The sequence below is a fragment of the Macrobrachium nipponense genome, chromosome 41 (genome assembly GCF_015104395.2).
Source record: "Macrobrachium nipponense isolate FS-2020 chromosome 41, ASM1510439v2, whole genome shotgun sequence".
Taxonomy (NCBI): domain Eukaryota; kingdom Metazoa; phylum Arthropoda; class Malacostraca; order Decapoda; family Palaemonidae; genus Macrobrachium; species Macrobrachium nipponense.
In genome coordinates, this window is record NC_061102.1 from 58194890 (window position 1) to 58216540 (window position 21651).

Consider the following 21651-nt stretch of genomic DNA (forward strand, 5'->3'; position numbering starts at 1 on the left):
AAACTCTGCTTGGAAATCCTTGTGCTGTATTGTAGTGATCTGTAGCTGCATCCTGTTGACTGAAAAAGTAATGTTGCATGCAGTCGGGCTTCAGCTGAAATACTTTGCCTCATGTTGGTATCTTCTTTCATTATATATGGTTCCACTTTCGATAAGATGTTATAAAAACTGTTAGGGTCCATTCTCATATAGTTGATGGAATCTGCCTCATAACCATTTTTCAGTTCCCGCAATATTGTCACGTGACTTCCTATGTCTTCTCTTCTTCGTAACCACTCTTTACACCACATCCTTTTCTGCTTTGTTGCCTTTATTTTTGCACACATTGCTATAACAATAGACAGCGCGATTTTCTCGCGTGTCCTGCGATCCATGCTGCCCTACACAACTTGATCCTGTGTCAGTCACTGCCAGTCTTTCACTACCCAACCACCGTCGTTTGGACAGCAGCATAAATGCGTTCAACAGGCTTACCTCGCAATGAGGCAAAGTTTACCGAGCAGAGCTCGCTCGTGTGGACGGGGCCTAACAAGCGCACTCTTCACCTAGACTCATACGTTTTACAACCAGGATGTTGTGACTTCACCTTGACTTATAAGTTTTACTACCATCAAGTTGTGACAAGAAAGACTTCTTGTAAGATCACTAGAGCAAAAGTTAGTATACTAGATTAAAGGAATAAAGTTTATACGAGTCACAGCTGTTTCTCTAGACGCGCCAAAACCCGACTTCAGAGCTAGTTCAGAATGCCGAGCTGATCTCTTGGCTGCGGTGACATGAATCCGCTATCAGGCGCCTTATCAGCAGCGTGCGATTAAGGGAAAGTGTGACAGAAAGAGATTGATTGATTGATTCTGTATTATATCTGGCGTCACAACATCTGGGTAATTGACACCGAAATAAATTAAATATAAAAAAATTAAATTTTTGATAAATTTCATATAAAAATCTATAAATATATTATATAAAAATTTTGTTCATATATAAAAGTTCTTATATAGACAATCTGTATAATTTAAATTTGGTTAAGGAGGCCAGCCTCCCTCATAAAAATATATAACTGCTCTATATTACAATCCTTTCCAAGAATTGTAGCTAGGATAAAATTACCTACTCTGTCACGACCCCAAGACATGAAACTATGTCTCAAATTCCCAAGTCTGGGACATTCAACCAGCAAATGTCTCACAGTCAAGGGCACAGTACAGTTCTCGCAAAACGGAGGATTTTCACGAGACATCAAGAACCCATGGGTGAGTCTTGTATGTCCAATCCTCAATCTGCACAACATCGTTTCTTGTCTCCTTGGCACATATGGATATGACCAAGGAGACACTGAAGACGTGATACTACGCATTTTTTGATTGTTTAAAATATCCTCCCACTGGGACTGCCAACATTTTTTAATTCTCTGACCTACTAGAGGATACAAATCCCGATATGGTAGTAGGCATCTTGTGGGTTCTGGGGAGCTGACCGCAGACTTTGCAAGTTGGTCAGCTTTCTCATTCCCAGCCACCCCAACATGAGAAGGCACCCAACAGAACTTTATTTCTTTCCCTCTTCTTTTTAGTAAAAGCAGCCATTAAGAGAGAGAGAGAGAGAGAGAGAGAATACCTGCTGAAGTTGTCTTTCTCGTACTTCCCGTGAAGGTGACAATTGCTGGTAGGGGGCTGTAGGTCTAGGGGCTACAGTTGGTAATTCGGCTTGTTCTTGTGATGGTGAATTAAATTAATTAAATTTATTTTGGGTGGGGGGAATGTTACGTCAGCCACCAGTCTTAGGGGGTATTGTTGAATGCTGTATTGTGAATTTTCTTGAAGGAAGGAGCTCATGGGGGCGTTTGACGTTATTCTAAACTTTCGTAATAAGATTGCAACTTTGTATATATATAAAAAAAAACTATTCACTCCAGCCGCCATATAAAATAGAATATAAAAGACCCCTGTTCCTCAGGCATATCTACCATTCAGCTTGACGGCAAGTTGAAAAGGAATTCGATAAAAACATGAAACAACCAAAAACAAAAGACTCGAGACTACTTCAAAAGGAATTCCCGATCATAGCACCGTGTTGACGGTTTCTCCTTGTTGACCGAATCAATAAATAATGCGGCAAGTGCGCAAAACCAAGGAATTGGAGAGGTGTGAAAAGACAAGAAACGCCGCCCTTTGGTCACTGGGCATTCGTTCGTAACGGCTACTTCGAAGAGGAAGAAGAAGAAGAAGGCTCCACGGTGCTGGCATAAGGCTATTAGCTAGCTCCAGCTTGATCTCTCAGCTAACACCGTCAGCTCGAACGTAAGTTTTTTTTTTTTTTTATCTTTTACTAGAGAAAATTTTAGAATTTTAACAGCATCACATTCAGAATTTTATCCGGTGAGAGTATTATCATCTTTGTAACAATACATATCCAGCTTAGATTGTACACATCTTTTTTTTTTTTATTTGAATTATATTACATACTTGAATTTACTATGTACATACATACATATACCAATATCGTAAGTGAAGAAAATTCTTCAATGGTCAGAGTTTTCTTTGGGTGAGCTTTTGATTATTATTTATTTATTTATTTATTTATTTATTAATTTTTTGTCTATCACAGTCCTCCAATTCGACTGGGTGGTATTTACAGTGTGGGGTTCCGGGTTGCATCCTGCCTCCTTGGGAGTCCATCACTTTTCTTACTATGTGCGTCGTTTCTAGGATCACACTCTTAGCATGAGTCCTGGAGCTACTTCAGCCTCTAGTTTTTCTAGATTCCTTTTCAGGGATCTTGGGATCGTGCCTAGTGTTCCTATGATTAGGGATACAATTTCCACTGGCATATCCCATATCCCTCTTATTTCTATTTTCAGGTCTTGATACTTATCCATTTTTTCCCTTTCTTTCTCTTCAACTCTGGTGTCCCATAGTATTGCGACATCAGTGAGTGATACTTTCTTCTTGATTTTGTCAATCAACGTCACGTCTGGTCTCTTGTTGGTGCTCATACCACTTATTACAGCAAGATAGCTGATGTTTCTTGCACAGGCTCCAGTGGAGGGCTTCTGCCACTGAATCATGCCTTTTTTTTTGTACTGGTTCTGTGCAAGTGCAGGACATTCGCTTGCTATGTGGTTTATGGTTTCATTTTTCGTATTGCACTTCCTACATATGGGAGAGATGTTATTTCCATCTATCGTTCTTTGAACATATGTGGTTCTTAGGGCCTGATCTTCTGCCGCTGTTATCATTCCTTCAGTTTCCTTCTTGAGCTCTCCCCTCTGTAGCCATTGCCATGTATCACCGCTGGCTAGTTCTTTAGTCTGTCTCATGTATTGTCCGTGCATTGGTTTGTTGTACCAGTCCTCTGTTCTGTTTGCCATTCTCCTGACTGTATAGTGTTCGTCTACTTTTATCAGTCCTTCTTCCTATGCACTCTTTAGCCACTCGTCTTCACTGGTTTTCAGATATTGCCCCAGTGCTCTGTTCTCGATGTTGACGCAGTCCTCTACTACCTAGTAGTCCCCTCCCTCCTTCCTTTCGTGTTATGTATAGTCTGTCCGTATCTGCTCTTGGGTGTAGTGCTTTGTGTATAGTCATATGTTTCCTGGTTTTCTGATCTATGCTGCGGAGTTCTGCCTTCGTCCATTCGACTATTCCTGCGCTGTATCTGATTACTGGCACTGCCCATGTGTTTATGGCTTTTATCATATTTCCGGCGTTGAGTTTTGACTTGAGTATCACCTTGAGTCTCTGCATATATTCTTTTCCTGATCGTGTCCTTCATCTCCTGGTGTTTTATATCCCCTCCCTCCATTATTCCCAGGTATTTGTATCCCGTCTCATCTATGTGTTTGATGTTGCTCCCAGCTGGTAGCTTTATTATTATTAATTTTTTTTCTCTATCACAGTCCTTCGGTTCGACTGGGTGGTATTTATAGCGTGGGGTTCCGGGTTGCATCCTGCCTCCTTAGGAGTCCATCACTTTTCTTACTATGTGCGCCGTTTCTAGGATCACACTCTTCTGCATGAGTCCTGGAGCTACTTCAGCCTCTAGTTTTTCTAGATTCCTTTTCAGGGATCTTGGGATCGTGCCTAGTGTTCCTATGATTATGGGTACAATTTCCACTGGCATATCCCATATCCTTCTTATTTCTATTTTCAGATCTTGATACTTATCCATTTTTTCCCTCTCTTTCTCTTCAACTCTGGTGTCCCATGGTATTGCGACTTCAATGAGTGATACTTTCTTCTTGATTTTGTCAATCAACGTCACGTCTGGTCTATTTGCTCGTATCACCCTATCTGTTCTGATACCATAGCCCCAGAGGATCTTTACCTGATCGTTTTCTATCACTCCTTCAGGTTGGTGCTTGTACCACTTATTACTGCAAGGTAGCTGATATTTCTTGCACAGGCTCCAGTGGAGGGCTTTTGCCACTAAATCATGCCTCTTTTTGTACTGGTTCTGTGCAAGTGCCGGACATTTGCTTGCTATGTGGTTTATGGTTTCATTTTTTGTATTGCACTTCCTACATATGGGAGAGATGTTATTTCCATCTATCGTTCTTTGAACATATCTGGTTCTTAGGGCCTGATCTTGTGCCGCTGTTATCATTCCTTCAGTTTCCCTCTTTAGCTCTCCCCTCTGTAGCCATTGCCACGTGTCATCGCTGGCTAGTTCTTTAGTCTGTCTCATGTATTGCCCGTGCATTGGTTTGTTGTGCCAGTCCTCTGTTCTGTTTGTGATTCTCCTGTCTCTGTATATTTTTGGGTGTTCGTCTACTTTTATTAGTCCTTCCCATGCACTCTTTAGCCACTCGTCTTCACTGGTTTTCAGATATTGCCCCAGTGCTCTGTTCTCGATGTTGATGCAGTTCTCTATACTTAGTAGTCCTCTCCCTCCTTCCTTTCATGTTATGTATAGTCTGTCCGTATTTGCTCTTGGGTGTAGTGCTTTGTGTATTGTCATATGTTTCCTCGTTTTCTGATCTATGCTACGGAGTTCTGCCTTCGTCCATTCGACTATTCCTGCGCTGTATCTGATTACTGGCACTGCCCATGTGTTTATGGCTTTTATCATATTTCCGGCGTTGAGTTTTGACTTGAGTATCGCCTTGAGTCTCTGCATATATTCTTTCCTGATCGTGTCCTTCATCTGTTGGTGTTTTATATCCCCTCCTTCCATTATTGCCAGGTATTTGTATCCAGTCTCATCTATGTGTTTGATGTTGCTCCCATCTGGTAGCTTTATCCCTTCAGTTCTTGTTACTTTGCCCTTTTGTATGTTGACTAAGGCGCATTTTTCATTCCAAACTCCATCCTGATGTCCCCAGGTACAATCCCTACAGTCTGGATTAGGGTATCTATTTCCTTGATGCTCTTACCATACAGCTTGATGTCGTCCATGAACATCAGATGGTTAATTCTGTTGCCTCTTTTCTTGAGTTGGTACCCGGTATCCATCTTCTGTAGTACTTTTGTCATGGTAATCATGGCTACTACGGAGAGTAGTGGGGACAGTGAGTCTCCCTGGAAGATCCCTCTCCTGATATTAACCTCTTCTTAGTCTTATTCCAGAGCTTGTAAGTATTGTATTCCAGTTGCGCATTGTATTTTTGAGGAAGCTGATGGTGTTTTCCTCTGCCCCATATATTTTCAGGCATTCTATTAGCCATGTGTGTGGTATCATGTCGAATAGTCTATCCATGCCATGCTTAGGTTGGTTTTCCTTCTCCTACTGTTCTTCATTACCATTTTGTCTATCAGGAGCTGGTCTTTTGTGTCTCTACACTTCCTTCTGCAGCCTTTCTGTTGGTGGGGGATGGTGTTTGTCTCCTCTAGGTAGTTGTATAGCCTTTCACTGATGATACCTGTTAGTAACTTCCACATTATTGGTAGGCAGGTGATAGGCCTGTAGTTACTGGCTATATTTCCCTTACTCTTGTCTTTTTGTACTAAGGATGTCCTTCCTGTGGTCATCCATTTGGGTGCATGGTGATTTGAGATACAATGCTGGAGTTGTTCTGCTATTCGTGGGTGTAGGACCTTGAAGTTTTTGAGCCAGTATCCATGGACTTCATCAGGACTTGGGGCTTTCCAGATTTTGGCATTTTCTTTAGGTTGGTGTCTGACTTGTGTCTGTCTTGATCTCTGTGAATCTTTGTTTTATTCTCCCTGTTTCTTCTTCCTTGGCTTCCTGGAGCCATGTTGCATGTTTGTTGTGTGATACCGGATTGCTCCATATGTTTTCTCAGAGTCTCTTACTTGGTTCGGCTTATTATTATTATTATTATTATTGTATATATGTGCTCTATCACAGTCCTCCAATTCGACTGGGTGGTATTTATAGTGTGGGGTTCCGGGTTGCATCCTGCCTCCTTAGGAGTCCATCAATTATATATTATTATTATTATTATTATTATTATTATTATTATTATATTATTATTATTATTATTATTATTATTATTATTATTATTTCAGATAATGAAAAAATCGTCGGAATTCATTCTTCAATTGGCTGTGATGCTTTTAACTAACAAAAGTATTGCGTTTCTACTTCGCTACACAGGTATGATAACTAATGAATAATACGTATATTTGTGTGCATATATATATATATATATATACTATATATATATATATATATAATATATATATGTGTGTGTGTGTGTGTGTGTGTGTGTGTGTGTAGATATATATACAAGTGGCATTAGAGGGCAAGAAACTATACATTTTACTTACCCAGAGACAGTGTAGAATATAAACGAGAGAGAGAGAGAGAGAGAGAGAGAGATGAAAGTTGATTGAAAATTAAAGCTCGTAATTATTTTTATTTTTTTGTAGAAGGAAAACAAAACTACCATTACCAGAATGTGAGCGACACAATATCGCATATTCTGGGCTCAACACCAACTCCCGATAACTGTGCCATTCTAATGGTTGCGGACAACGGCGTAACTTCTCCTCACTTGAAAGAGGTGAGATTTTTCTCTCCCTTTTATTAGAAAAAAAAATCGGTCATTACATAATACGTAGGGTGTTATAAAACATTACAAAATCAAATATACATACAATATTTACAATTACTATCGGTCAGAAAGAACCAGAAGTAAAAATAATGTACTTTCTGCTGAATAGATTTTCGATTTTTCTTTAAATAAATTTCTCAACAGCCACCTGTCATAAGTTAGTTTTCATTTAACAAGGGCACACGTTTCTTCTTTTGTGTTTTTATTTTTCTTACTAATCCAGATTGCATATATATATATATATATATATATATATATATATATATATATATATATATATATATATATATACAACGCTCATTATTATGGCACTATTCCGGTCTTTTTTTAGTATTATATTTAAAATTGAACATTATGGTAGTCAAGAATTTATGCCTATTCATCTCACAACAAAAGTATAGAATTAAGCGTCTTCTCTCGATTCAGCTCGTATACTTGCATATATTGGCGCGCTAACTTGTTTGTTTGTTTGTATGGTGATTTTACTTTTGCATGGAACCAGTGGTTATTCAGCAACGGGACCAACGGCTTCACGTGACTTCCGAACCACGTCGAGAGTGAACTACTTCTATCACCAGAAATACACATCTCTAACCCCTCAGTGGAATGCCAAGAATCGAACTGGCGGCTACCGTGGTGGTAGGCTAAGACGATACCGGTCACGCCACTGAGTATGCTCATTGGCGCGCTATCGTTAGGTTTAGTTATTCATTACTTTGATTCGACTAGAAAATATTCCCGTAGTTGGCGATAATATAATTACAAAGATGTTCAAAGCATATTCTCCTGAATTCTGCGCTTGTAGAAACGACAGAGAATTAGAAGGAGAAAGAAAAAGTATCTTTAGATGGACGACGTTCGTAAATGCGTAAGAACAAGGGGTGATCCGACCTCCAACTTACTCGGGGAGCATGCTAACATCTACGGTCAAATAGAGCGTTGTTTCATCTACGGAAATTGAAATAAATACGCTACATTTTATTAGAAATAGTTTTTCTTTACTGTTTAATATGCATATTATTTATTTGTTTACATTTCACTCCAATAAATAAATCATAAATATCCCCTCCTAAAATTCCTGTATCTTTTACTCAACGTAAAACACCTTTCTCAGACCTTTTTAGACTTTCCATAGGGCTTTCCTAACCCCCTCCCTCCACAATAAGAACAACAAAAGGAGGAACAACGAAAACAACATAGTATAGTTTGTAGGCTTACTCCCCGAGTAAGCTAAAAAGAGCCCTGTTGATTGTATTTATTCTCATTTTGCAGTTGTCTGGTTCTGTCGTTGGTGGGTCAGGCACTGCTATTTTTGGACTGGATCCTTTCGACCCTTACTCCAATTCAACCAGAGATAGCTTCGCCGAAGCCGTCAGTCACATGAAGCAGGTAAGGAATGAAGCCCAAAAACATTCCCTCTTACCGCCATGGTTCGGCAGTGACGCCAACCGCTCTAACCCTACACCCCCTACAGCAAACGAGAAATAATCCTACATAACTGAATATGACCCAACATTCTGCGGCTATGATAATAAATGAATCTTTAGATTATGTTTATATGCAATATCATGAATACTAATAAGTATATTGATATAAATCTACCTTGTTACAATTACCCTACACTTGAAAATATTGCCCCGTTGTTCAAGATTTTGCCCAGATTACCCTACGCGTAGGGCAATTACCCTACAGTTGGCAACATTGTAGGTTCGGTGGAGCAGAATTGCAATCGCATTTGAATATAGAATCTAGAGCGAAGATTCAATTTGACTTTCTCTCAGCTTCGTCAGACGTCACCATGCGTCGTCCTGCTGACAGTCAGCGAGGACCCGCGCTTTCTGGCTGAGCTCTCCCGGTGTGTAGACCGAGATCGGCTCCTTCTGTGGGAGACGAAGGTCCTGGCCGTGACGAAGCTTCCCCTGCACGATCTGAGGGACTTCCTGGAATCCAGCTGGGTGTTCTCCATGACCAACGCCATGGTTCTGAACTTCGACGATAAGGCTGATGGCTCTAGGTGGGTGATTATGTAAATATAACGCAGTGTAATATAATATATAGATAATTTATTGACTAACTGGTTCATTCATTTCTAGGGGCGGCGTCTACAGCTACCTGCCATACGGCAGGAGTGGACGAGGACAGATGGTCAGGGTAGGAAGCTGGTCCCAGGAGGACGGTCTGACGGTGGTCTCGAACTTCCAGCTCTACCCTGAGAAATACCTGAAGTAATTACTGACTAGTTGAGTGGGGTACTACATTGATTGAAGCAAAAGTTGCCAGTGATTCAGTGGGGGTTGATAACAGAGAGAGAGAGAGAGAGAGAGAGAGAGAGAGAGAGAGAGAGAGGAGCTTCCAGCTCTACCCTGAGAAATACCTGAAGTAATTAGAGACTAGTTTAGAGGGTAATTTACATTAACTGAAGCAAAAGTTGAAGGAAAAAACATTTCACATTTATCCCCAAGTGCTTTTAACAATATAAATCTTGTTTTGAACGTTCTATTTATAATATTGTATATGCATTACAATCTATTTACGTAAATAAAAAAAAGTAATTATCAAAAAATGGAATGGACATATTTTGAAGTAAAAAAAATATTGGCATGTATCCCCAAGTGCTTTTTAACAATATAAATCTTGCTTTGAACGTTCTACTTTTTATAAACGAAATCATACTTAACTCAACTTATTAAAATCACTGCTGTCTTTTTATCATTATTTTGAATATGCTTCAAAATCCAGTTCTAAAACCTTGAGAAAACAGATTTTTTCTGACGTCACGAGATGTGTGATATTATTTCATAAAGTCGTGGAGAAATCGATTTTAAGGTTATCTGGTTTACGTCTTCTGGAGTTGAACTTCTTTTTTATTGATTTCCCGATTGGTGGTTTGCAGTCAGTAAAGAGAACACTAAAAGAGATCGCAGTTAATTGAAAACTAACTCACTAAGATACCTTTTCCGAGCTCTGATCCTTATAGCGAAAACAAAAGTTGTTAGTAACTCTCACGATTCTGTCCATTGATGACAAAATTGATTAACTGACTGACTCTCTGATTAAACAACAACTTCTCTCGCAGGTCATCCTCCTGGTGAAGCAACGCGTGTCCTTCATGTCCCCGATGAAGCTGGCCATCATGCCCCACCTCCTGAAGGAACTCGATTTCACAGTCCCCATTGAGCCTGCCACGCTGACGTTCAGTATGGCCAAGCCTACGCTGAAGCCCCGCTGGCAAAGCCTCTATTATCCGCTGACCGGTCAAGTCTGGGCTTCGATCCTGGCCATGATGATTATCATGCCCGTCGTTTTCATCGTGGTTAGTCTAGATATTGATTTAATTCTGCGTTCGATAGATTATATGACTCCATATTGGTTGCGTTTATTGCAACCGTATCGTGGCTTTGCATTCATTTTTAAGCAGTTATTCCAGTTGGACTTGTCATTGTTTATTACATTGGTGCTTCTGATAAATCACACCTGTTTATTTTTATTAGTTTGTTATTATTTCCTTGCAGTTCGTTTTGTATAACATTCGACATTTCATAATGTGGATTTTGAAAGACTTACTCCCCTTAGTACTACTTTTTGCAGTCGGACTTTTCATTGTTCTGTTACATTTGTGTTTCTGATAAATCATACCTATTTATTATTATTATTATTATTATTATTATTATTATTTTCTTTTATTATTTCCTTGCAGTTCGTTTGTATAACATTCGACAATTCATAACGCGAATTTGAAAGATGTAGCCTACTACTCCCCCTAGTACTAACTGCCTTCTTGCCTTCAAAGATCACCAATATCGGAAATACCCGCGAGAACAAGGGTCTCCCTGGAAGGATCATCCTGGAAATGACTGGAACTCTCCTTGGTCAGAACTTCACCAGCGAACCGTCCACGACGAATTCGGCGAGGCTTCTGGTGGGCTTTTGGGTGGTGTTCGCCTTCATCATGGGCACGGCCTACAGGGGAAACCTAACCGCTTTCTTGACCATACCCAAATACCCGCCCAGGGCAGAGAACCTCCCGCAGCTGCTAGCGAAGAACGCCAAGTATGAGAACCTTTTCTTATTTACGACTTTTGCTGGCAGTTATGCTATATTCGAAGGTGCTACATCTATAGCACCGTGTAGTTATAAGCGAGTGATTAAACGTCTCAATCCTGTAGGATAGCGATGCCTCCAGACGCCGTTGACTTCTACAACGGCTTCAAGCAGTCGCCCTCCAGCGAATTTCGAACTCTCAGCGAAAGGGTGACCTTCGTAGACTCCTTCTGGGAAGGCCTGCAAATGGCCGAGGCTTCCAAGTGAGTCGGATGGAAAACTTAGCTAACTGATTACAGCAATCAAAGTCTAAAAATCTATGTAGATCTTGACAGCAATTAGGACTATAGCTCTCGCATAGGCAGTGCTATCTCATTTTTTTTTCTCGTGGCGTTTATAGCTAAAACCTTTCATCCAAAAACAGACTTTTTAAATTTTAAGAATTATACATTCTGTCAAGATTTTTTTTCAAGGATAAAATCAGTTTAGCGAATTACGTATTATGTGACCATTGTCATTTTTTTTCATCCAAAAACAAACTTTTTAAAATGTTGAAAGTATACATTCTGTCATGTTTTGTTTTCGAGAATAAAATCATTTTAGCGAATTACACATTCTGTGGCGATGGCAACTGTATTAAAGACGCCGTAATGCCAGTTTGTAGTACGAAAACAGATACATTCTTCGCGGTTCATTTTTTGATAAGGAAGACCCAAAACAACAATTTATGTATATATATATATATATATATATATATATATATATATATATATATATATATATAATATATATATATATATATCACATTTCATTTTAGTTCAGCCATTATTTGATAAGGAAGACCCAAAACACAATTTAGATATATACATAAAAAACACATTTCCCTTTAGTTTAGCATATATATATATATATATATATATATATATTATATAATATATATATATATATATCGAGCTACAATGTCCTTTAATATCTAATTCGCTCTACCTTGGAATTAATATATTTTCATATGTGCTTAACCGAAGGGGAATTTTTTCTCGATAATAGATTTACCTGTACTTGGGCGCGAACGCAGGTACATTATAAATCCAGGAACGTCAGTGGAAGCTATACCACCCAACCACCGCGAGAGGCTTAAAGGTATATGCCGTCTCTCACCTTCAAATACTTTCTCGCGCTGAAGTATTCGTTGGTTTAGAGACAACATCAACCCGCCTCGACTCCGGTAGTTAAGTAGCGCTTTTTGACAACACGTAGCATTTACATAAGTCATATCACATTACCGTGATTCATATACATATATCGAGCTACAATGTCCTTTAATATCTAATTCGCTCTACCTCGGAATTAATATATTTTCATATGAAAATATATTAATTCCGAGGTAGAGCGAATTAGATATTAAAGGACATTGTAGCTCGATATAGGTATATGAATCACGGTAATGTGATATGACTTATATATATATATATATATATATATATATAGTATATATATATATATATATATATATATATATACATACATACTATTTCATTTAGTTCAGCCTACATGTACGAGCGACGCTTCATGGAGCTGATGATAGCCCGTCACTTTACACCCCTCCAGTCATCCAGCCGCCTTTACGTTGCGCGCCAAAACGTGTGGCCCGGTTATTCGGCTTGGCCCATCATACGGGACGCCCCTTTCAAGCCTGTCATTGACCGATGCATCCAGGCTTTTAATGAGGTCAGTAAAGGCCCCTTTACACTCACCGATTGTCTAAACGACTGTCTGAACGATTGTCGTTATCGTCCCACACACACCTAGTCGTGACAGATTCCCGCTGAGATCGTTCTTCAGACACGAAGCTCCGCCCAATATTGCATTCAGACAAGCCATTTCACAGTGTTTTTGCGAACGATACTGACAGTCGTTCAGACAATCGTTCAGTGTATGAGGGCCTTAAGAATATGCGCGAGTGTATGAACGTCATTATTTCATGAAGAATTGTTTCGTGTCTGTATTCTAACCGTGATGGGACGATTTCTGTTAAATAACGAGCAAATTCTTATCATTTCGGTGCTTAATTCTCAATTTATTTGTGTCTAGTTAAGTGTCCGCAGAAGGTGATATCATAACCGTTTATAATTACAACAAAAGAAAGGAAATAAAAATTATTATATGTGAGAGAGAGAGAGAGAACCATTCTTTGTAGGTGATATTATAACCGTTTATCATTAAAACAAAAGAAAGACAATGAGAATTATTATATGAATGAGAGAGAGAGAGAGCCATTCTTTGTAGGTGATATTATAACCGTTTATCATTATAACAAATGAGAGGAAATGGGAATTATTATATGAATGAGAGAGAGAGAGAGATAGATAGAGAGAGCGCCATTCTTTATAGGTGATATTAAAACCGTTTATCATTGTAACAAAAGAAAGAAAATACGAATTATTTTATGAATGAGAGAGAGAGAGAGAGTCATTCTTTGCAGATGTCTATATCCCAATGTCTATAGAGCTATAGGTCTACCCCTATCTCCCTGTCCCCGTCAGGCTGGCTTGATCGAGAAATGGGGTGACATGGTCGTCGAGGATGCTCGCCGAATCAGCCGACAGAAGAAGCGTTTTCAGCAGCAACAGCAGGAAGAAGAAACTCGGGCGGGAGACGACGAGGAAATTGAAGAAAAAGAAGAAGAGGAAGAAGCGAAGAGCGACCAACGCACAGAAGCAAGTCAGGCTTTGACCATCGTCCACATGCAAGGTCCGCTGTTCTTGCTGTTGCTGGGGCTCGAGGTTGCTGGCTCTGTGTTCGCTGTGGAGGTGATGCTGCACGCTTGCTTCGTGCAGCGCTAAACTGGAAGACGAAGAAATGTGGATAAAATCAACGGATGCAGTCGCTCAGAAACACGTTATATTTCCTCGAGAAGCAAATTAAGTAAATAAATGACCATGAAATCATTGAATCGTGACTGTCGTCGATTTGGATAAAGTATATAGGTATTTGGTGACTAATTTCTTGAAATTATATGTCAGTGAAGCATAAATCGAATGACTCATTAATCCTCCTATAAGTTCTTTAATAAAAAAAATGTAATACACACACACACACTATATATTATATATATATATATATATATATATATATATATATATAATATATAGATATATATATATACGAACGTACACATAAAAATCATGAATGCTTATCTTTGTGTATGTTGTTACAATAATCATATCAAGGTCTCATCATTATCATAGTTGCCCAGCGTACAAATACAAAACTATACAAAATAAAGGTAATGACGGACAATAAGTACAAAATCTACCAGCAAATACTACATGTATACGTATGACAGTATGAGTACCTCTTCTGCAAGGCAATTCGGGTCCTGAAATCTAACCTATTAGATTTACGACCATCCTCTCCTGACAGCGAAGTTCGCATTGCAATATTGAACTGCAATGAACATTTTTTTGGCCAGGAAAATTAATTGCAGCAGGGATAGATTACGCTATGGAAACCCGGCAGAAAGAAATATGCTAATTTCACCAAATGTCACGTCTTTACATCTGGGTGAATGATTAAGAATGCAGATGATATTATAATTTCGTAGATGGTTTTTTTTTTTCTTTTAATCTCGAAGGCACAGTAAAGCTTCAACCTCATTGGTCAGATCCGGCTCTGAAATGATACCACGTCGGCCAATCGTTTATAAGTTTCCCTCTGTACTCGAGTAAAGTGAGAATCTAAACGAAAAACTACGCCCTTCGTTCCAGAGGTAGCATCACCAGAGAAACACTACTACAGGTCCTGGCAGCTTGGGAACATGGGTTTCTTAACTGACCGCGATATTGTAAGTTGTTCTGTTGGACTTTCGACGTTAATACTAAGCTCTATAGTTTTGAAATATATTCTCATCTAAATGCTGAGATTTCGAGACGTCAGTGTTTAACGTATGCTTTATATTTTCGTATATATGTGTGGGATTTTTGAAATTGTTTTGTATGGTCAGCTTCTAATCAAAATCTTTGACTTTCGGTAATATGGAATTATTAAATATTTTCCTTGATATTTCTTTATAATTCTGACGCAAATTCTGCATCCTATTTCCACATAATGTTGTCTCTCCAGTTGGAAAGAGTCATCTCTCTCTCTCTTTCTAATCAGAAAAGATTCATGCATAAAAGCGTTCATGCTCTCTCTCTCTCTATCTCTCTCTCTCCGTCTAATGGGAAAGGGTGTATGCTTTCTCTTCTGCTTATGAAAAAGCGTTCCTGCTTTCTCTCTCTCTCTCTCTCTCTCTCTCTTCTCTCTCTCTAATGGCAAAGAGTGTATGCTCTCTCTCTCTCTCTCTCTCTTCTCTCTCTCTCTCTCTCTGATACATAGTGCACACGCATCAACAGCTGGTAAGTTCACTGAACACCAGACGCCCCGTGATAATAAATTCTAATGTCGCCTCATTAAGAGCAAAACAAACCAACCGGGAATCATATCAACAGACGATTATCGCTCTACAACGGAACGAGAAAGCGATAAACGATTAAGCCGCTGAAATTGCCAAGTCTTCGGTGCCTTTATTTCACGGGACGGAATTCGTCCTGCAATTACTTGTGATTTTATCTCTGCCAATAACTAAGTGGCAGTTCGTAAACATGTCCACAAAATTATACGTATGTACGTGTTTTTTTTTTTTTTTTTTTCATTTTAACGTAAGTAATTGATATCAATCGAATTGCGTCTACGTACAGGTGACCGAACAAAGGTATTCCCACCTTGGAATGAATGTGACTGAATTCCTCCATCGAACATTACAGGTCATGGCAGGCGTGCAACTCTGCAAAGAAATATTTGAAATTAAAGTTAACGTATGTATTGATAGGTCTACACGCTCAATTTCAATGAAGGTAATGGTGTTTATTTATTTATTCACTTGAACGTAAACATTTCCCATAACGTGCTGGTGAATAGATAGGTAAAAGTGTTAAGTTGTTTCTGTTTCTTTATTTCCAGGTGATGTAAACTCGACAAGAAAAATGAAAATACAGTTTTCAGTAGCTTTCGTTCATCGAATTTCCCATTTGGTTTTACTGAAAAGAAATTATATCGCTAATTTTACTCTAGGATATGAAAATACACTGCAAATTATATCATATAAGTTAAAACTGAAAAGCAAAAGCGTTCAGATACCTAAAAACACGATATATGTCCGAAGTAATTGGACTTTCTCAAATGGATTCGTTCATAGAGATCTGGTAGATAGAATGTGAATTTCTGATTGTAGTACTATGTATCACGACGACAATATTTACGCATTTTCCTTCGTGAACGTGGTTATTATTGCATCATCGTAAGTGATGAATTCAATTATTTTAGTTTCTACAAACTGAGGTTTGTATTCCAAAGCCATTAAAGTTAGCTGACGTCAATGGCAGTCAATGTTGCGACGGTTAAGGTAGGTTGAGCGAATCTAGTTGCATCCGCAAGAGCGTTTTCTATGATGTGAGGAGGAGCACTGGAACTTCGAGCGGGAAAACGCAAGTTACTGGATACTGGCTTACGCAACGGATTTCACACTTTGATTACTTTGACGTTGACATGGATCGAATGCTAGTTGCTGTATACAAAGCTACTGTCTTTAAACATAAATCTTTATCAAGGTTAAAGTAGCATGTCAGCTCAAAGATTTTCTGGCTATATGCTCCCATTACAAAGCAGTTCGTAGTAGCCTAAAGCCGGACACGACTGCATTTCTTTGCCGCGAGGCTGAAAGATATCCCAACACATCAGCATTGTTTGCACGATATAAAACTTTAATTGCCTGTGTAATACATAGAGTTATTTGTGGTAATAAATATTTTTACTTAACACAGCTTTTTTCGTGAATGATTTGTGGATGAAACCCGATTTTCAAAAGTACAGACTATATCAAGAGAGCAAGAATGACCGCAGCCTGTGTCTGAAATTTTCCACGTCTTTTTACAATCTGAATGTTACAGCAACTGTCGAATGAAATCAAGATTAGGGTATGAATTACTTAGAGAATTAACTTGAATATTATGATCCTTCTAAAACATACTTTAAAAATATATATTACCACTCAATCTCCCAAAGAAAATATAATGAAATTAAGTAGTTATAAATAGGCCTAAGCTTTCAAGTAAGCAGATTTCTCTCTCTCTCTCTCTCTCTCTCTCTCTCTCTCTCTCTCTCTCTCCACTTTTAAACGCATTTGAAAAAATATTATCACTCAGTCTTTCAAAGTAAATATAATGAATTAAGTATCTCTATAGATAGGCCTCTGCTTGCGCGCTCTCTCTCTCTTCCTCTTCCAAGTGTTTTTCCCCATCTCTCTCTCTCTCTCTCTCTCTCTCTCTACTTTTGAAACACTTGGAAAAATATTATCATTTAATCTCTCAAAGTAAATATAATGAATCAAGTATCTCTATCGATAGGCCTATGCTTGCGCACTTTCTCTCTTTATCGTCATAATATTTCATTCTTTACTGTAATGTTCCTCACGATTTCCACAAGTACTGCCCAAATTTTAAAACCCTTTCTCTCATTGTTTAAGATCCGTCTTCAATTACGTATGAATTTTACGCCAGTTTTGTGTCAAACATTACTTATAAATAAGGTTTCACAGTAGGTTTTAAAAAAGGATGATCGATATTCTACCCTGGATCTCTACAGAATCTTTATGGTGTAAAGTTAATGGAAATCTAGAAAGCAACAAACGCTATGAGTTTGAAGCTCCGCCCCCTTTCTAGAGTTGGCAGGTGTGGCATTATTGAAAAAGATTTATAAAAACTGTATCGTAACTTTCCTTGCCGAGTGTACACACTCATCATCTCGCTGTCGCTGATCGCCAGCACTTCCAGTCAGCATGGCTTGACCTGGTGGAGGGGGTTTAAAAGCGGCCATGATGGCTGGCCCAGAACCAGCCTAGCACTTGACCAGCATCTTGACCCTGCGTCTCAAAAGCCTTCGGTCAAACGCAAGTTACTCCCCCACTTCATACTGTCAGAGGCTGGGAATGGACACTCCAGAGGATGCAGAAACTGTAGCGGACATGGATGCCACTGAGGAGGAGGAAGTAGTACTACCTCAGAGAGGTAGTCCACTAGAATCAGACGCAGCTAACCAAACATTAGATCCAGCGAAGGTTCTCAGTGTGACTAGGGGCACGGCAATCCTGCTGCCTCTTGCAGGCCGAAATGTCACCAATAGCACTACTACTTTTTGTTCATCCGATTTACTCATCCACATCTTCCGAGTCATCGCAACGGACTATAACATCATCCTTCTTCACGATGATCATCCCGAAATGCAGAATGCCGTCAGCTGTCTTCTGAACGAAGAATCTCGGTCCAAGTTGATAATCGTAAACATCAGCGACCGGGAATTGGCAGACGAGGTGTGGATGGGGCATTATAACAACGGGATGGACGTCCATATTCTTTTTTATAATGAAGTGGGGACCGTGATGATGTTCGCAGAAGGCATGCCACACCCAGTATGGGCCCCTGATCACCTGCTACTGATCAACGCCGGCGGCGGGGATGAGAACGCAACGGCCCTCCTGAGGCAACAAAAATCTCGCACCATCTACAAGATCCTGGTCTACGAAGCCTTCAGGAAAGGGAACAAGGTCATCAAGAGAGGGTCCATAGGTTCGCCAAATGACAGCACCTTGACCTTCGACGTCCTGTTTCCCGACAGATTCGAGAGCTTCCATGGTCACTACTTCCACCTGTCTAGTTGGGTCGACGTTTCCCCTACATGGTAAAGGGGAGGACGCTCGAGGACACCCATGGGATGCGTATCTACATGCTGGACGATATCGCTGGGCGTCTCAATTTCACTTACCAGGCAAGTAACTCTGCCAGGTCCGGTCACAAGCTCAGTGTTAGGGTGGGTGGCGAATGCAATTAACAGGTTTTTTTTAAGGAATAAAAAGCAATCATCTACATAAATTTCCTAGATATCTCGTCTCTATACACTGAAGATGCAAGACTATGCCCTGGTAGTGTCTGTAACTAGTACTAAAATATATAGGCCTAGACAATGTTTGACAATATTTCTCAAACTAACATACTTACGGGGCATCTTGTCTCTTCAAGCGTATATGATCTACAGTGAAGATACGAAGCTATGCCTTGATAGTGTCTGTGACTGGTATACTAGGCCTAGATTGTGCCTGACTGGTATACTAGGTCTAGATAGTGTCTATGACTGGTATACTAGGCCTATGTTGTGTTTGAGTATTTCTCAAACTAACTTATCTTTTTCCCACAGTGTATACCTTCCGCAGGGTTTCATAAATTGTGTTCCTAAGGGTAAGATTGATCTTTTAGATGCGTGAAATTCATTTCCCAGGTGTATGAACTGCCCGAGGACCATCTCTGGTTCTTGGCGGGGAATGATCGGATAGGTCTGGAGAGGAGAGAAGTAAGATTAGTAAGATTATCATAGTTGGTAAATCTCTTTTTCTTTAACTTATTCCTTTCCATTGATCTCGAATTTGTTGGTAAATTAAAAATTGTCAAAAAATGCGGTCTCGGTATAATTCTGTATGAACAGCTGCCCATGAAACTCTCAGCTGACCGTGGTGGCCTGTTTTGTTGCATTGCCAGAAGCAGGACAATGACTAACTTTAACCTGTAATATAATAAAAACTACTGAGGATAGAGTACATGTTATTAATGTTATCTGCCGAATATATATATATATATATATATATATATATATATATATATATATTATATATATATATATATATATATATATATATATATATATACAACCAAGGGGCAGGCAGGTGACGACCAAGGAATGCATCAAATTAGTGTCGACTGAAGGAAACAGGCCAATCTACATAGTTCTTTATTCCAACGTTTCGTAATAACATTTATTACATCTTCTGGGAATCTGTCAATTAATTAAAATAAGAAATTTATAAAAACAATCTTAAATTTACTAAAAATTAAAAAATCGTAAAAAAAAAAGACTAAAATTTACTAAAATATACAATTACAAAAAAATTATTATTTAAAAGCTGAGACCGCCGACCAACCTTAAGTTAAGAGAAAGGAAGACTGAATGATAGGAGACAACAAATATCAGGAACCATGCAAAAATCTGCAAAGCACAAATCGAAAGAGAAGATTTTTGTATCATAAGGCAAACACCAAACCCCCAAGAACTACCCATTTCAGAGTAGTTACTCTCTCTCTCTCTCTCTCTCTCTCTCTCTCTCTCGTCTCTCTCTCTCTCTCGTCTCTCCTCTCTCATCTCTCTCTATATATATATATATATATATATATATATATATATATATATACATATATGTATGTATGTATATATATATATATATATATATATATATATATATATATATAATATATATATATATATATTGTAACGGTCCTTTTCCTCCGTTACTAAAAATTAAATAACTTTCTTACCAAACTCTGTTCACAACAAGAAACTAAGTCCACAATCAGTGGAATAGCTCTCAAATATTATCAAAGTGCAAAAATTAATTCATGGGGGAAAACGAAACACCACAAAAATACTTAAATTTTAATACACTATCTAGACAGAAGTTATTCCTGAACCTCGGAATACATATATTATTGAAAACCAATCACCCTGAAATATTTATAAAAGAACACACTTACCCAATTAAGATAGGAAAAAGCAAAGATACATCCACAAAGAGAAGGGGGTTCAGACAGGAGAAGGTATACGGAAAGCAAGAATAACCTATCAAATACAAACTAAACCCTAGCGGTGGTTTCCCTCCTCTTAAACACTGGAGCTGTGACCGTGATCTCCTTAATTATATATAGGTATTTCTGTCCTCCGTAACACTGGAGTTATAGCCGTGATCTTTAAAATTACTTATATGCCCCTGCGTCCAGAGACAAAAGTGAAGTGACAAAGTGATATTCCACAGGATTCACACATCAGCGATCCTACGTCCTCGAGGATGAAACTCCAAAAAACCCGGGACGTCCAAATCAAACCAGAGCCAAGGGCATCACAAAGATCGCCTGAACATTCCAAAAATATTAATCAATTATACCTTAGCTAAGCGAGAGCCCCTCGACATTTACTGAGCCGAAGGTGAGGCAGGATGAAGCGTAAATCCTTCAAGAATAATCGTAAATCCAAGTAGGCGATACGTAGCAAATCCAAGTCACCAGGAGTAATAAGGCTCAGAGATCAACTGACTCCTTCCGTCGAAACAATCTCCGACACAGCCACGGTGACAGCACCACTCGCTCACAAATATATGGAAAGACAGAATGGTCATTAGTGGCAATTACCAAACAGACAAACCACCGGGGAGGAGGAAAACAAACTAAATGGATAATAATACACTTCATATACATAACAAAAAACCAGAATATAAAATAGTTAAGAATAAAATATCACAACAAAGTGACAATATATACATATATATATATATATATATATATATATATATATATATATATATATATATACACATTCACTCTTTTTCTTCTCTTCCATAACAAAAAAAATCACAAATTTAAAAAAAAAAAAAAAAAAAAAAACTGAAAAGGGACTTCTGC

At 38.8% G+C, this 21651-nt stretch overlaps 2 protein-coding genes across 2 annotated transcripts in view; both read left to right on the top strand.

Annotated features, from left to right (window-relative positions):
- The window catches only part of LOC135212862 (uncharacterized), a 30024-nt gene extending 19914 nt beyond the window's left edge, over positions 1 to 10110 (top strand). Inside the window, exons 3-9 of the mRNA XM_064246628.1 lie at positions 1957 to 2300; positions 6471 to 6558; positions 6834 to 6967; positions 8291 to 8407; positions 8800 to 9032; positions 9112 to 9243; positions 10095 to 10110. Of these exons, the coding sequence (XP_064102698.1) occupies positions 6474 to 6558; positions 6834 to 6967; positions 8291 to 8407; positions 8800 to 9032; positions 9112 to 9243; positions 10095 to 10110 (717 nt within the window). The 5' untranslated portion in view covers positions 1957 to 2300; positions 6471 to 6473. The remainder of the gene's footprint in view (positions 1 to 1956; positions 2301 to 6470; positions 6559 to 6833; positions 6968 to 8290; positions 8408 to 8799; positions 9033 to 9111; positions 9244 to 10094) is intronic.
- LOC135212863 (ionotropic receptor 93a-like) lies at positions 10015 to 14050 on the top strand. Its single transcript, XM_064246629.1, has 5 exons — positions 10015 to 10331; positions 10809 to 11159; positions 11192 to 11322; positions 12601 to 12787; positions 13603 to 14050. Exons 1-5 carry the CDS (start codon positions 10128 to 10130, stop codon positions 13900 to 13902), a joined length of 1173 nt encoding a protein of 390 aa, XP_064102699.1. The 5' UTR covers positions 10015 to 10127; the 3' UTR covers positions 13903 to 14050.
- The last annotated feature ends 7601 nt before the right edge of the window (positions 14051 to 21651 follow it).